The sequence below is a fragment of the Sarcophilus harrisii genome, chromosome 4 (assembly GCF_902635505.1).
Source record: "Sarcophilus harrisii chromosome 4, mSarHar1.11, whole genome shotgun sequence".
NCBI lineage: Eukaryota > Metazoa > Chordata > Mammalia > Dasyuromorphia > Dasyuridae > Sarcophilus > Sarcophilus harrisii.
Genome location: NC_045429.1, coordinates 294,377,011 through 294,391,480, shown reverse-complemented (window position 1 = coordinate 294,391,480; position 14,470 = coordinate 294,377,011). Strand labels below are relative to the sequence as shown.

The window sequence follows — 14,470 nt, the reverse complement described above, 5'->3', positions numbered from 1 at the left end:
CTCAACAACTATCTCTCTCTTATCATTTATGGAATGAAACAAATATTTCCATCATAACAATGACGACAACGATGGAGGAGGAGGAAGAAGAGGAGGAAGAAGAGAAGGAGGAAGTAAAGGAAGAAAAAGATGAAAAAAGGAAAAAAAGGAGGAACAGATTCTGTTTATATTCATTGCTTCTATTTCCTCTACTCTCATTTCTCAACCATTTGCAAAATGATTTCTTGATCTATCATTCAATTAAAACTGCTGTATCCAAAATGTAAAATTTAGTAGCCTTATATCAATCTTCCTTCTTTTTAACCTCTCGAAAGTTTCTGATATTGGTATTCATCCTTTACTCTTGTTTGTTTTTGTTTCTTTAGCAGAACTGGTCTCTCTTGCTTCTCTCCTTCCACCTGTCTAATTGTTTCTTAGTTTTCTTTGCTAGTTCATAATCCAAATCATTCCTCCTAAATATGGGTGTTTCCCCAGGCTCCTCATCTATTTTTCTTCAGTCTCTCATTAAGTTACCTCATCAGCTTCCGTATATTTAATAATTATATTTATATAGATGACTTTCAAATTTTTATATGCAGCCCTAGCCATTCTCCTAAACTGTAGTCACACATTTTCAATACTTGTTGATATCCTACACTATGTCTCATAGGCATGTCAAACTCAACCTATCCAACTCAGAAAGGTAATCTTGTCCAACTACATAATTTTACAGTTGAGAAAACTAAAGATGAGAAACGTGGTTTATGCAAAATTATATAGCTAATAATTGACAAAGTTGGGATCCAAATCATTCTCTACCAGTTTCCTCAAAGCAATATGATTTTCATTATATACTTCAACAACAATACTATATGATGACCAGTTCTGATGGACCAGGCCATCCTCAGCAACAAGATCAACCAAATCATTTCCAATGGAACAGTAATGAACTGAACCAGCTATGCCCAGAAAAAGAACTCTGGGAGATGACTAAAAACCATTACATTGAATTCCCAATCTCTATATTTATGCACACATGCATTTTTGATTTCCTTCACAAGCTAATTGTACAATATTTCAGAGTCTGATTCTTTTTGTACAGCAAAATAACGTTTTGGTCATATATACTTATTGTGTATCTAATTTATATTTTAATGTATTTAACATCTACTTGTCATCCTGTCATCTGGGGGAGGGGGTGGGGTGGTAAGAGGTAAAAAATTGGAACAAGAGGTTTGGCAATTGTTAATGCTGTAAAGTTACCCATGCATATATCCTGTAAATAAAAGGCTATTAAATAAAAATAAATAAATAAATAAATAAAGTGTTTATTTTGTCCTCCATAGTCTTAAAAAAAAAAAAAAGCAATATGATTTTTCAGAAAAGTATTACTTCTACTTAGCTCATTGAATTCCATTCTAATAACCTAATGAAGTTCATCCATAAAAGTTCTTTATTTTAGATGCATATATCAACAGAGTATTAAAAAAAAAACCTACTTCCAGTTGGTTCTCACATTCTTTATTTTTCAGATATACACTTAATAACTTTAAAGTCATCAAAGCAAACTTAAAACATTGCTTGGATTTTTTTTCTTACTGTTATAATCCAATTTCCTCAATCTTTAATTTGCGTGTTCTGTTCAGAATAAGCTACTTCAAATTTGCTATTTTTCAAAACCTATATACTCTCATTAATGTCAAATTCAAAACTCACCTTATTAAGTTTGCCTTTCAGAAAAAAACCTGGAAGAGACCCCAAGGCCAGTGAAAATCCACAGCGAATCATTTCTTCTGGGTTCTGAAGTTCAGAAATATAATTCTCCATCAATTTATCTGGAAAAAAGAAAGTAGAGAACTCATAACTACCCCTGAAAATCTACATTCCTCAGGAATTATTAAAATTACAATCAATATTACAACAAAAGCACAAGATTATTTATAATTCCTTCCTTAAACCTAATAATAGTAGTATTTATAAATCATTTTAAGATTTGTAAAACATTTTATATATATCTATATTATTTGATCCTTGTAACAATCCTATTATATAGGTGCTATTATTCCCATTTTATAGATGAGTAAACTCTCATGAGGTTGAAAGAGACTGACCTGCCCAAGGACACAGAACTAGGAAATGTCTGAAATAATACTGAAAGTCAAACATTTATCAAGGGCCTACTACTACATTCCAGGCACAGGGCTGAGATGTGGTGATCAAAAGAAAGAATAAAACAAGAAAAACCCAGTCCCTGTCTTCAAGTACTTCATATTTTAATATAGAAAACAGCATGGAAATAACTGTATCTGAGATTTTATATATATTATATATTTATATATATAGCAGAAGGTAGCATCTAAACTGAGTTTTGAAAGAAGCCAGGAAAATCAAGAGACAGAGATGAGAAGGTAGGGTATTCTTGGCATGAAGGGACAATCCATGAAATTGTATGGAGAAATGGAGTATTGTGAATAAGGAAAAACAGCAAGAGAAAGTCAGTGTTGCTGGTAAAAATCTTATTTTTCTTGAATCATTCTTATTTTTAAAAAAATTCTCAATCTCTCTCATTTCATTTTTCAAGTCTTTTTTTGAGTTCTTCTATGAATTCTTTTTGAGCAGATGACCATTTGATATTACTCTCTCAGGCAGGACAGATTTTTTTGTTTCAGAATCCTCCTGTGAAGATGAACCTAGGTCTTCTCTATTCCCATAATATATTCACATGGTTGTGTTCTTTCTCCTTTGCTCAGACTTTTTGTTTATTTGTTTGTATATAACAGATTTTTAGTGTAATCATCTCTAGTCCTCAAGTATAGGGAATGGTTCCTTTAGTCTCAGGTTCTCCTCCAGTTTTTCTCTCTGGCCTAGAACCCCAAACCAAGAACTCTACCCTACTATAAGTTCCTGTAGCTTTCCTGCCTCCACCCCTGCTTTTGTACTTATTAAGCATGTTCTGGTTCCTTCTCATCCAGGGCCTCATCTCAGCAGCAATGCTAGGTCTGTTTACCCTTATCAGCAGAGGTTCCCTCAATGCTTCCTTCCAATTCTTCCTGCTGTCTGGGGAGGTAAGAATTCCTATAGCTGAGGCCAAGGCTACCTCCCAAGCCAACTAACCCCAGGGCTTGCAGCAGCTGTTTCAGAGGAACTAGTTTAGAGGTATTTACATTTCACAAGGGCAAAACTTCCAACCTGGGATTTTTCTTCAGATCTTTTCCAATTGTCCCAGAAGGACTGCAGTTCTGCCCCAACTCTTATTTTTTATCACTTTACCTTAGCCCTGAGGCATTGTTTTGTCATTGGGGGGGGGGGGGGGGCAGCCCGCGGCGTTTCGCATATTTGAAGAACTTAGAATTTTCTGACCTATTCCACCATCTTGCCAAAATCTTCCCATTAACAACTTTAGCAAACAAATACTATATAAAATAAACACAAAGAAATCAGCATTTCTATATATAACCAACAATACCAAGCAGGATGAGATGAAAAAAGAAATTTCATTTCAAAATAATAGCAGATAGCATAAAATATTTGGGAGTCTGCCTAAGACACACACAAGAACTATATGAACACTATTACAAAACACTCTTCAGACAAATACAGATCTAAACAAATGGCCAAATGTTAATTTCTCACAGCCAGTGAAATAAAAAATTATATTATTCAGTACCAAATTGAACTACTTTACAGAGGAAAAGAAAAGAACAAAATTCAACTGGAGGAATCAAAAATAAAAATTATCAAAAAATTTAATGAACAAAAAAGGACAGGAAGGTGGCCTTAATATTATATCTTACACTATACTGCCAAAGTCACAATCATCAAAATAATCTGGGACTAGTTAAGAAACAGAGCGACTGATCAAAGGAATAGATTATATAACAATATATTAGATATAAATTGTAGAGGGTCACAGAAAGTGGGAAAACTCTGGGTGAGGCATTAGACCCTTCAGCCCAGAGGGAACCTGCTAACAATGTCTGGTTCAGCTCCCCATCTCTCCTACGGGCTCTCAGCCTTCCTGAGAAGTCAGGGGATGGTGATAACTTGTATTGCGATTGAAGTAGAGTAATACCAGATGACAAAGAGTGATACCAGGTGGCAAACTACATACAATAGCAAGTTGTTTATGTGGTGCCAAGTACGCAGTATATACTTGGCACATGCTCAGTGTTGTTTTTGTTACATAAGGGTATGAGGGTATAAAAAGGGGAAAGAAGTGGGAATAAATGGACTCCATTTTTCCACCATCCTCAGGAGTCCCGCCTCATCACTTCTCCACTAGAATGGCATATTTTAATCACCCTGGCGTGGAGGTTCTAGAAAGCAATGGTATGTTTTTTTTTACCCCAACTTGGGAGCTTTAAAAAGCAGGACACAACAACAAATAACCACAGTTATCTAGTTTTTGAATATCCTAAAGATTTTAGCAATTGAAGCAAAATCTCATCATTTGATAAAAACTGCTCAGAAAATTAGAAATCAGTTTGACAAAAATACAGACCAATATCTTACACCATATACCAAAATAAGTTCAAAATGGATACATGATTTAGACACAAAAGGTGATATCATAAACAGTTTAGGGGAATAGGAAAAAAATTATTTGTCAGGGAGGCAAAATGAATAATTGTAGTTACATAAAATCACAAAGGTTTTGGACAGACAAAACCATTGCAGCTATCACAATAAAAATCTGTGATGAAGAGAATCTGAGCCAGAAAGTTCCAAGCATAATCTATTTATTAGCAGGGATAACAGGTGCTTACAAAGGGGATTTCCAAAAGTCCAAGGCAATAGGAAAAACACAGAGTAGTCAGCATCCTCTGAAAAGTCCTTCGTTAAACTTTAATCTCATCAGAATTGGCTGAAAGAGGGAGTAGTGACATAGTAGATACATAATGGATACAATACAAAATACAAATGCCCAATGTAGGAGAAGAAGGGGATAAGAGAAGGAAGAGGTGCTGATAGAAGGAAGGGCAGCCTAGGGGAGGAGATAGTCAGAAGCAAACCACTTTTGAGGAGGGGCAGGCTGAAAGGAGAAAAAATAGAATAAACAAGGGAAAAATAAGAAGGAGGGAACAGAGTTAGTAATTACATCTGTGAAAAAAAAAATTAAACAGGTTTATCTAATAAAGGCTCAAACACATAGAGAATTGAATCAAATAAAAAAAAAAAAATAAGAGCCATTCCCAATTGATAAATGATCAAAAGATATTAACAATTTTCAGATGAAGCAATCAAAGTACTGTGCCACAGTTCTCCTTTATTGTCCTCACTCAATTTCCCTAATTGTCCTAACTCAGTTTACCTAAATTGTCCCGTCTTGGTTTCCCTGAATTGTTCTGCCTCAGTTCCTAATTATTCTGGTCAATACTGCAACACCACTCCTCCCTCCTAAGCATGATGATCCAGATAAGGAGAAAGACCTTCTATCTTACAGATCATCAGAATGTTGGGTACCTTTCCCCATTCTGTAATCCCAACTTGTCAGATGTCCCCCATACCTCCCCCATCCTGTCAGAACCAGATCCACAGTCATGTTCCTGCTCTCAGCACCCTGACTCCGCCCCTGACTCAGTCTACCCCTGTATCTGGGCCACATGTGTGTGTGTATGTATGTGTGTGTGTGTGTGTGTATATGTGTGTGCGTGTGTATATATATATATATATATATATATATATATATATGTCATTGAGAACTCACATTGGCTGGATTCTTGAAGATCACAGTCTCTATTCAGCCCTGAAACCAAACCATGGATCCATTTGGTCCCAGTAAATCTCTCCCTTTCAAATAAATTATTAAAAACTCTCTAATCTCTATCTTGTCTCAGTTTCTCTGGCATTACAAAAGTTATCTAAAGCCATATTTTTAAAATGTTCTAAATCACTTCATCAGAGAAATGTAAATTAAAACAATTCTGGGGCTAATAGGATAGAAAAGGAAAATGACAAATTTTGGAGGGGAAGTGGGAAAATTGAGACACTGTGGACTGATTCAACCATTCCGTAGAACAATTTGGAATTATGCCCAAAGGCATGAAACTATGTATATACTTTGACTTAGCAATATCATTACTAGGTCTGCATACCAAAAGAAGTAAAAAACAAAAGGATCTATATATAGGAGGTCTACAATTGTATTATTTTGAATGAATAGTTTCTCAGATGGCTAATAAAGACTGAGTCCAGCAGCAGTTCACTGTTTTGACTTAATTCAACATCAGGAACTTCCATAGCACAGACTAATGGGGGAAGCAATCAGACTTTGTCCTGGATCAGAATGTTGAGATTGGGAAGGGAACCCCAAAAGTTTGGGGTTATAGACTGATGTCTTGAGGTATCTCAAAAGAATTTGCAGGCTTGAATCCATTTCCTGGTCAAGGGGCAAAGTTTTATTGTAATTATAACATCTCAAGAGAATTTAGCAAACTCCTTAAGAGAGAGGAGACAGCTTTATCCAGTTTTCTATTACTGACATAGTAATTCTATGACCCAAGGTAGGGCCATGGTCAGGAAGTGGTGTCTGGAATTAGATTCTTACAGACCAGATTATCATCCAGGAATGAATTGAGGAGTGTTCTATTCAAAATCAGATAGATTGTTGTTCTTAGATTGGAAGTGTGGGAAATCCCTTGTGTCAGACTCCAAAGCTAGAAGATTTAGGATAACTGATTTATTGTTAGAAGAGAAGCCTCTCCTAAAATCAGGCAACTTCAAAATCATTGCTATATTACATCAATTTCATTAAAGATCCATTTTTCTCCTAATAAATTATTAATATTTTATTCCAAGTTATATATGTATGTGTGTATGTATATGTATGTACATGTATGCATATACTTATTGTTATAATGTTCTATTTTCACTTTTCTTTTAGTTCTACTATATGTAGACAGTTTTCAATCATAATTTCTTTAGATATGGAATTTAGGTATTGGTTTTCATCATGGTTTTCAAGTTGCCTAGTGATCACTGGAATTTTTTCTCTTTGAAATATTTTCCAGGACAATTGCATTTTACATGGGATATCTTTTTTTCATTGTCTTTATTTTGTTTTAATATTTCTTGTTGCACCATGGATTCATTTATTTCTGTTCAATTCATTCCAATTTTCAATAAATCTGTTCCATCTTTTGTAACTAGCTATTAGTTATCCATCTTTCCTCTATGGCACTTATTTCAAATTTATATTTCTTTACTTTTGCTTCATTTCCCCCAAGAATTGTAGTTGACCATGTGGCTAAGTTACGTTTTAGTTTAAGGCTTTGCTTATATATTTGAGGGAATTATTCTTTTCTGGGTTTTGTTTTGGATGCCTCAGATTCCACAACAGCTTTTTATCCTTGTTTCAATTACTTTTTCTTTCATTTTTAATTCCTGAATTGAGACTGTTGTGCCACAGTTCCCTTTTATTGTCCTGCCTCAGTTTCTCTAATTGTTCTACCTCAGTTTCCCTAAATTGCCCTGCCTCAGTTTCCCTGAATTGTTCTGCCTCAGTTCCTTGAGTTGTTCTGCCTCAATCCCCCTAGTTGCAAGTCTCCTTTCTGATCATTAGGCCTGAGATAATTAGGGCTGTAGCTGGCCACTCTGACATTCAAAAAGATAAAATTCTCAATGTCCTATCTCAGATACCTAACTGGCAACCTCTGTCTCTAAGTTCAGACTTCCTGCCTTTTAATTCCTCCTAAATTATCAAGAATTTAAGGTCCTCACTCTCCACCCTGTCAGAACCAGATTGATGGTATGTTCCCGCTCTTAGTGTTCAGACTTCACTCCCTTGCCTTTGTCTACCTTGGTTGCTTAGAGCCACGTGTGTGTGTGTGCGCGCGTGTGTGTGTGTGCAACATTGGTTGCTGAATGCTTTGAGACATCAGCCTTGGGACCAAAATGGATCCTTTGGTCCCAGAAAATCTCTTCCTCTCAGAAATCCAAATAAAATATTAAAAACTCTCTAATCTCTATCTTGCCTCAGTTTCTCCAGCATTACAAGACTTTGTGTCCGGCCCTGGATTTCCACACTTTTGGAGGGAATATTGGGTCCTTATTTGGGCCTGTTCTACATTTTCTAAGTCTTCATGTTACTATTTTCAGGTATAAACCATGGTATAACATTAAGGACCTCACTGGCAGTTCAGGCCAGGTAAACTGCACTAGAACTACAATCGTTCCTCTAGTCAGTGCTCCCTGTCCTGGTCATTTAGATGGGAACTCTAGCCTAGACAACTGAGCTTAACCTGAGATACTGCTCAGGAATCAGAGTAATAGACCTATAGGTTCATTCATGAGTCTATATTCCTTCCTCTGCAATGTCAAGTTTCTATTTTTCCTTGTCCTTGCTCCAGGTTCTACTTAGCTGTAAGCAAGTCCAAATCTCTATACTGAATCCATAGTTCTGAAATGTAAAAATGTAAAGCTAAATGTTCACTTCCATTATCCTGTCTCACCATATCCCTTACAAAGAAAAAAAAATCAAGTCTAGTTCATATTCCTGAAGATTTTGTGTGGACTTTCCTGGCTGGACCATTCTATTGCCCAAAGGCCTTTTCTAGCTATCACCCCCAATGACCTTGGCTGAAAGGAATTACTTATTATGGTTTCTCCTTGGATTTCTGAATTATTATTTAGTTTAATGCTCTTCTTCAATCTTCATTGGAATTGCTAGAAAGAGTTAGCTTGTTCCTTCCTCTTTGTCAGTATCTGAGAGATGCTATTAAATAAGGAATGGCACGATCTGGCAATTCTTTGGACACTTGTGAATTGAATGAAAGTGAGGAATCAAAAATGAAATCAAGTCTGTAAATCTTATTGACTGAAAGAATGGTAGAGACCAACTGAAAAATATCGCCCCCCTCCCCTCTCCCCAGTCACAAGTTGAAAAAGAGAATAGGAGGTAGGTATGCTAATAAACTGAAGAGTTTTCCTAAAGCCACCTGTGGAGCTATCATTATGGGGATACAGTTAGAACATAAAAGTCCTAAGGACCTTGATGTCAAGTACAGGAAGAGAAAGATAACTTTCAGCAAAGGAGGGGAAAAAATAGAGTGATGAATGATGCCGGGTAAAGGGTAGGTGTGGTTGTATTAGAAATAAAGCTAAGACTTGAGTAATTCCTGGAGAGGTTACATTTAAGCCTGCATTACTACCTTTCAAGTTTGCTAAGAATATGACTATTTGGGATCAAAGTATATGATTCCTTAGGGGAAAGCACTTTAGAGACCACTGGTCAAAACCATTCATATAAAAACTTAAGTACATACTGCTTTGTACTATTTAATTTTCAATGAAAGTGGCAAATCTTCCCCAATATAAGAGAAAATAAGCTCCTGAAGGAAATACTTATTATTTTGTAACTACCTATGCTTTTGTTTTTAATTTTTAAGCCTTGACCCCATTATATTATAAAATATTTGAGGATGGCCAATCAGTTTTATGTCTTTTTTTGTATCCTCTTCACAACATAGAACAGTGTGTTGCATATGATAAATTCTCAAGAAAAAGTAAATTTAAGTGCATTGATTTTACTTGTCTAACAATCACGTATTCTTTCATCATTCTCACACATGCTAATGCCAGAAAAATGGCCATACATATGATTCTCCAAATAAAAATGAACAAAAACTACCCAATTTCAGTCCTCTTCCAATATCTCCCCAATCCATGACCAAAATTCTGCCCCACTTTTTTCAAATACTATGAATAAATCACCCTAAACACTTTTAAACCATAAAAGCAGAAAGCATAAAATGATAATAGATAATAATATACAGTCATAATCACCAACTCCTCTTAATGTTGTTGTTAAAAAAGCTACTTCTTACTTTAAAATATATGAATCCAGTGAAACTCTTCTGCCCACAAAAGACATAATGTGATATTTTTGGTAAAGCAGTAGAAATAGGGTAATACTATGAAAAAGGCACTGGACTTAGAATTAGATTATTTTTTTAAAGATGTCGCTCAGTTTTAAATTTATGAACCTACAATGAAGATATTTCTGAGGAATATGCTTCATAAGATGAAAATTTATATATATATATGTAATATTATTATTATAAAAAAAACATTTTCCTATCAAATTTGAGACCTAACAAAAGCACACACTCAAAAAAATGAAGTCAGAAAACCTCCCCCTCACTCTTTCCCCTTTGAGTTCAGTATCATAGGGCATTTTACTGGAAATTGTATTCCTCATATATTAACTTTCCTAGGAAAAAAGTAGAAATCTCTGGTCTTTAAATCGTTTCTGATTCAAAACTCCAGTCCTAAAAGAAAATAACTTGCTTTAGCAATTTATTTATTGACAATAATCGACATTATTGAGAAGTAACTGTCTTACAGTCTATGTAAACAGAACTTCATTCAAGAACGGGGACACTAACACAAGAGTTCTTAATCTTTTATTCATGATATGGAATCATTTTTAATTGGTGAAATCTATAGACTCCACAGAATAGAAAAATGTTTAAGGCCAGATGAGTACTCAAATCTTCTTGACATTTGGCCTGGTACTTGATCCACTGTGCATTAAATAAAGACATCATTCATTTCCCATTCAAGTTTATAAATTCCTAAAGTCTATTGCTCTGTTGAACTCAGATTATGATCCCCTGGTATTAAGGGTATTATCCTATCTCTTACATCTCTCCAGGGGAATATTTTACATAGAACAAAAAGCTTGTACACTAATTATGATATATGTATGTTTTCCAGTGATTAAATAAACCTTAAAATTATATACAACTAGGTTACGCTTATAATTATACTAATCCACAATGATGGTGTTTGAAGGCCCTTTTTTCCATTCTCTATCAGTACATTCAATAGGATAATTAATGGCATTAATTAAAGAAAATAGACAAGTCATATGAATCACTTACCCTGTATAACAGGATCAGCTTCTCCTTGGTGATTCAGGTAGTATTCATTGCACAATGCTGCCAATGCTGAGACAGCAGCTTCCTAAAATAAAGTCAAACCTGGGAGGTTATAAAAAACTTCTAACACAACAATACAACTTGAAGAGACAACTTAAGAAGTAATTGTACTATTGATGACTACAAGTTTAGTGATTCTACGTTTTTAAAATCAATAAAAACAGACAAGATGATGTCATTCATTTCTAAGATATATATATATATAATTATTGTTTATATTTCAAATTCATACCATAAAAAATTTTCTTTAGAGTTTTAATTAATTCAAAACAGAGTAGGTAAATCAGTTCTCCATCAGAATTAATGTTCTAAAAATACGAAAGGCTAATACTAAAATACTAAATAATAAATTTTCCTTTCTACCCAATGAAATAAAATAGGGGGAAAATAGCATCATCACAAGAAGAAATTTACCCAAAATAACTCATTTTTATCAATGAACTTCAACAGAAAAGACATTCAAATGAAAAGATCACAACTCATTTTCAGTAATGTAAAATTACCATTACAAGTGATATCTGGACTGTCAAGAGTTATGAGAAAAAAGTGAAGAGAAAATACTACAAAAGAAGAGGAAAAAAAAAAACTTTAGTTTTGTTGTTGTTTTTTCCCCCAGGAAAATCCTGTACAGATTACAGATTTAAATTTTGAAGGGGTATAGAGGTTATTTAATTTGACTCATTTTACTTTTTAAAATTTTAGTTTTTGTTTAACATGTCTTTCCTTTTCCCAATTTCCCCATTCCTAATGTGAAAGAAAAAAAAAAACAACAACCTTGTACTGCCCAGATTTCCAGTAAATCCTGATATATTTGCATAATACTCTCCTAAATATTGGAAAGAAGGATGATTCACTAGAGGTGTGGAATTGATGCAATCACTTTTAAGAGGAAAAACTTTCTTCACTATTACTAAAAGATATGTAAGTTTCTAGACTCCCTTCAGGAAGAAACTCAATAGAGAACAAAAAAAAAAAAAAAAAAAGGTTGTGGAAGGTAGCAAGGGGAAGCTGGTTCCTCATATTCCATTGCCTAGCCAGAGACTTGGGTGAATTTACTTTTTGATGAAATAGTGATCTCTCTTTTGGTTAAACAGAACTATTTCTGCTCCAATTGCAGAGCTATTTGCTTAGGGTATTTTCTGTTATATTCTAATTTGAAGAACTCTGATTTCTGTTTGTTATCTGAACAGTAAATAGGTTTGCATCACCATTTGTGATGGTGTTTGGTGTAATTAGCATGGGCAACAGTCAAGCCTATGGATATAAACTTTGGGTTTTATCTATATTATTTGAATCACACCTATATGTTACTCCTTTAAGTGACAGCAATCAGAAAAGGGAAGCATGTATATAGCTCAGTAGATGTGTTGGGCCTGGAATTAGGAAGATCTGAGTTCAAATGTAGCCTCAGATACTAGCTGTGTCAACCTGGGCAAGTCAGTTAACCACCTCTGTTTGCCTTGCTTTAATCCACTGGAAAAGGAAATGGCAAACACTCAAGTATCTTTGCCAAGAAAACCTCATGATAGTTTTGGCATGCTATGACCCATAAAGACCAGACACAATTGAATTACTGAAAAACAATAATCAGAAAACTAACTTGAACCTAAAAAAATCATTTTCTAGAACAGCAGTATTTATAAGGGCAAGTAGATAAAATCTTAGTCCAGTACTCCTCTCTTTCTCAACAGAACAGAAAAGCCAGATTCAATATAGCTTCTATTATCCCTTACAGAAAGGAAACAAAGTCTTTCTTGTATAGATGTCAGTAAAATGGCAGAAATCTCTCAATGTTTCCCTGTAATCTGTGTTTAGACAATCCATGTGGATACACATATCTTAAATAGGCAACACACATTATATTTGTAATAATTGTACATTTTGAAGCAAAAGAAATTCCTGTATTATTTTTGTCCAAACACATATGACTCATTTTGCAACTTAAAACCATCAGTCACTGTAAAAAGGGTGAGTAGCACAGATCAGTCCTCTAAAATCCTGCTAACCCACTTTAAAATGATTCCTTTTATAAATGAGGAAAGTGAAGTTCAAAAAGGCAAAGTATACTGGCTTATGGTTCAGTGAAGAGCTGAGACATGAACTAAAAAATCATTGTTCTTCCTATTGAAATGCATTTGCAAAGACTCGTTCTAATTAATATGTCATTCTCAAGAAGTGAATGGTGGTCATTGAATCTGATGAACACTTAATTAAGTATGTAATATATGCAAATGACTTATTAGGTGTAGGGACACAAAAACAAAAATTTAAAAGTCCTCTCTTCTTAAGGAGTTTATATATTTTTAAAGTGAATATAAGATGTATTCTAAATAGATAGGTAAATACAAATTAATTTCAAGATGGGAAAATATTAACTAGATGAATCATTGAGTAGAAGAAAACAATAGAACTATTCTTGGAAGGAAACTAAGCATTCTGAGTGGCTAAGATGAGAAGGGACATGAGAGAATATCTGTGCAAAAGTATAGAGGTACAAAATAGAATTTTGCATACATTAAACAAATAGAAGGCCAATTTGACCAGAAACAAGGATAGATGAAGTCAAGCTAACAAGCATTTATTAAGTGCCTATTATGTGCCAGTCACTGATTTATAACATAATTTTTAAAAGGTCACTAGTTTTATTAAAATAGAATTTAAAAAAATTTATAAAGTATGTGGAACATTTAACATTTAAAAATGAGATCATTAAAAAGAAACAGAAAGGACACAAATAATGGGTTTTGAAAGAGTCTAAAGTAACTTAGAGACCAAGTCCTATTCACATTTGAAGAGTTACAAGTCTTATTTCATTAAGAAATCTAAATTAATGATAAAAATATTATTGGAACCAAGGGTCTGTTTGAGGAGCAAAGATAATAAATATTCCACAATTCCAAAACCTAAGATAAGACTGAATTAACACAGTTGTGCTACTAACTTCACTACTTCAAGTTGTACTATGCATGTAAAAAAAAAAAAAAAAAAAAAAAAAAACCTTTAATCAGCTATAAATGAGGGTTCCATCTTAATATATTTATATAGAAGCATAAAAGTAAAAATATAGGAAAAAGAAAGATAAGTTCATTGAATTTTGGAAGACAACTTAAATTAAACAAGTATTAGCCAAGTCACTCCAAATCTGATTATGGATGACACAGATACTCTCAAAGATCTCTTCTGAATCCAACAGTGTCTTTCTTTTCCACTTCCTCTTCTTCTGTGTGTGTATGCATCTATTACACACACACACACATATACACAAAAATCTATGAGTGCCTGGCCCTATACTAGAAAACTATAAAAGTCATTTGTATTTGCAAACAAGGAAAGAAACCAATAAAAGATGAAAAACAAGCATTTGCTACAAAAAAAAGTAAAGAACCTACATATTGTTGTCATTGATAACAATGCCAGTATTCTACCAAAGCAGAATAAACTACATATAATTATGATTTTATTAATTATAACAAATTATAACAAATATAATCATTATGATATTTTAAAAATTATAAAAGTAAGATAGATAGACTACTTGTATTAGAATAAAG

The 14,470-nt window shown here is 33.9% G+C and overlaps 1 protein-coding gene across 3 annotated transcripts in view; it reads right to left on the bottom strand.

The window, feature by feature from the left end:
- TBCD (tubulin folding cofactor D) overlaps positions 1-14,470 on the bottom strand; it is a 395,290-nt gene that overhangs the window by 84,592 nt on the left and 296,228 nt on the right. For all 3 annotated transcript variants that reach the window (XM_031968421.1, XM_031968422.1, XM_031968423.1), the window contains exons 27-28: positions 10,863-10,944; positions 1,696-1,814 (exon numbers count right to left, since the gene is read on the bottom strand). In XM_031968421.1, coding sequence (XP_031824281.1) covers positions 1,696-1,814; positions 10,863-10,944 — 201 coding nt within the window. The remainder of the gene's footprint in view (positions 1-1,695; positions 1,815-10,862; positions 10,945-14,470) is intronic.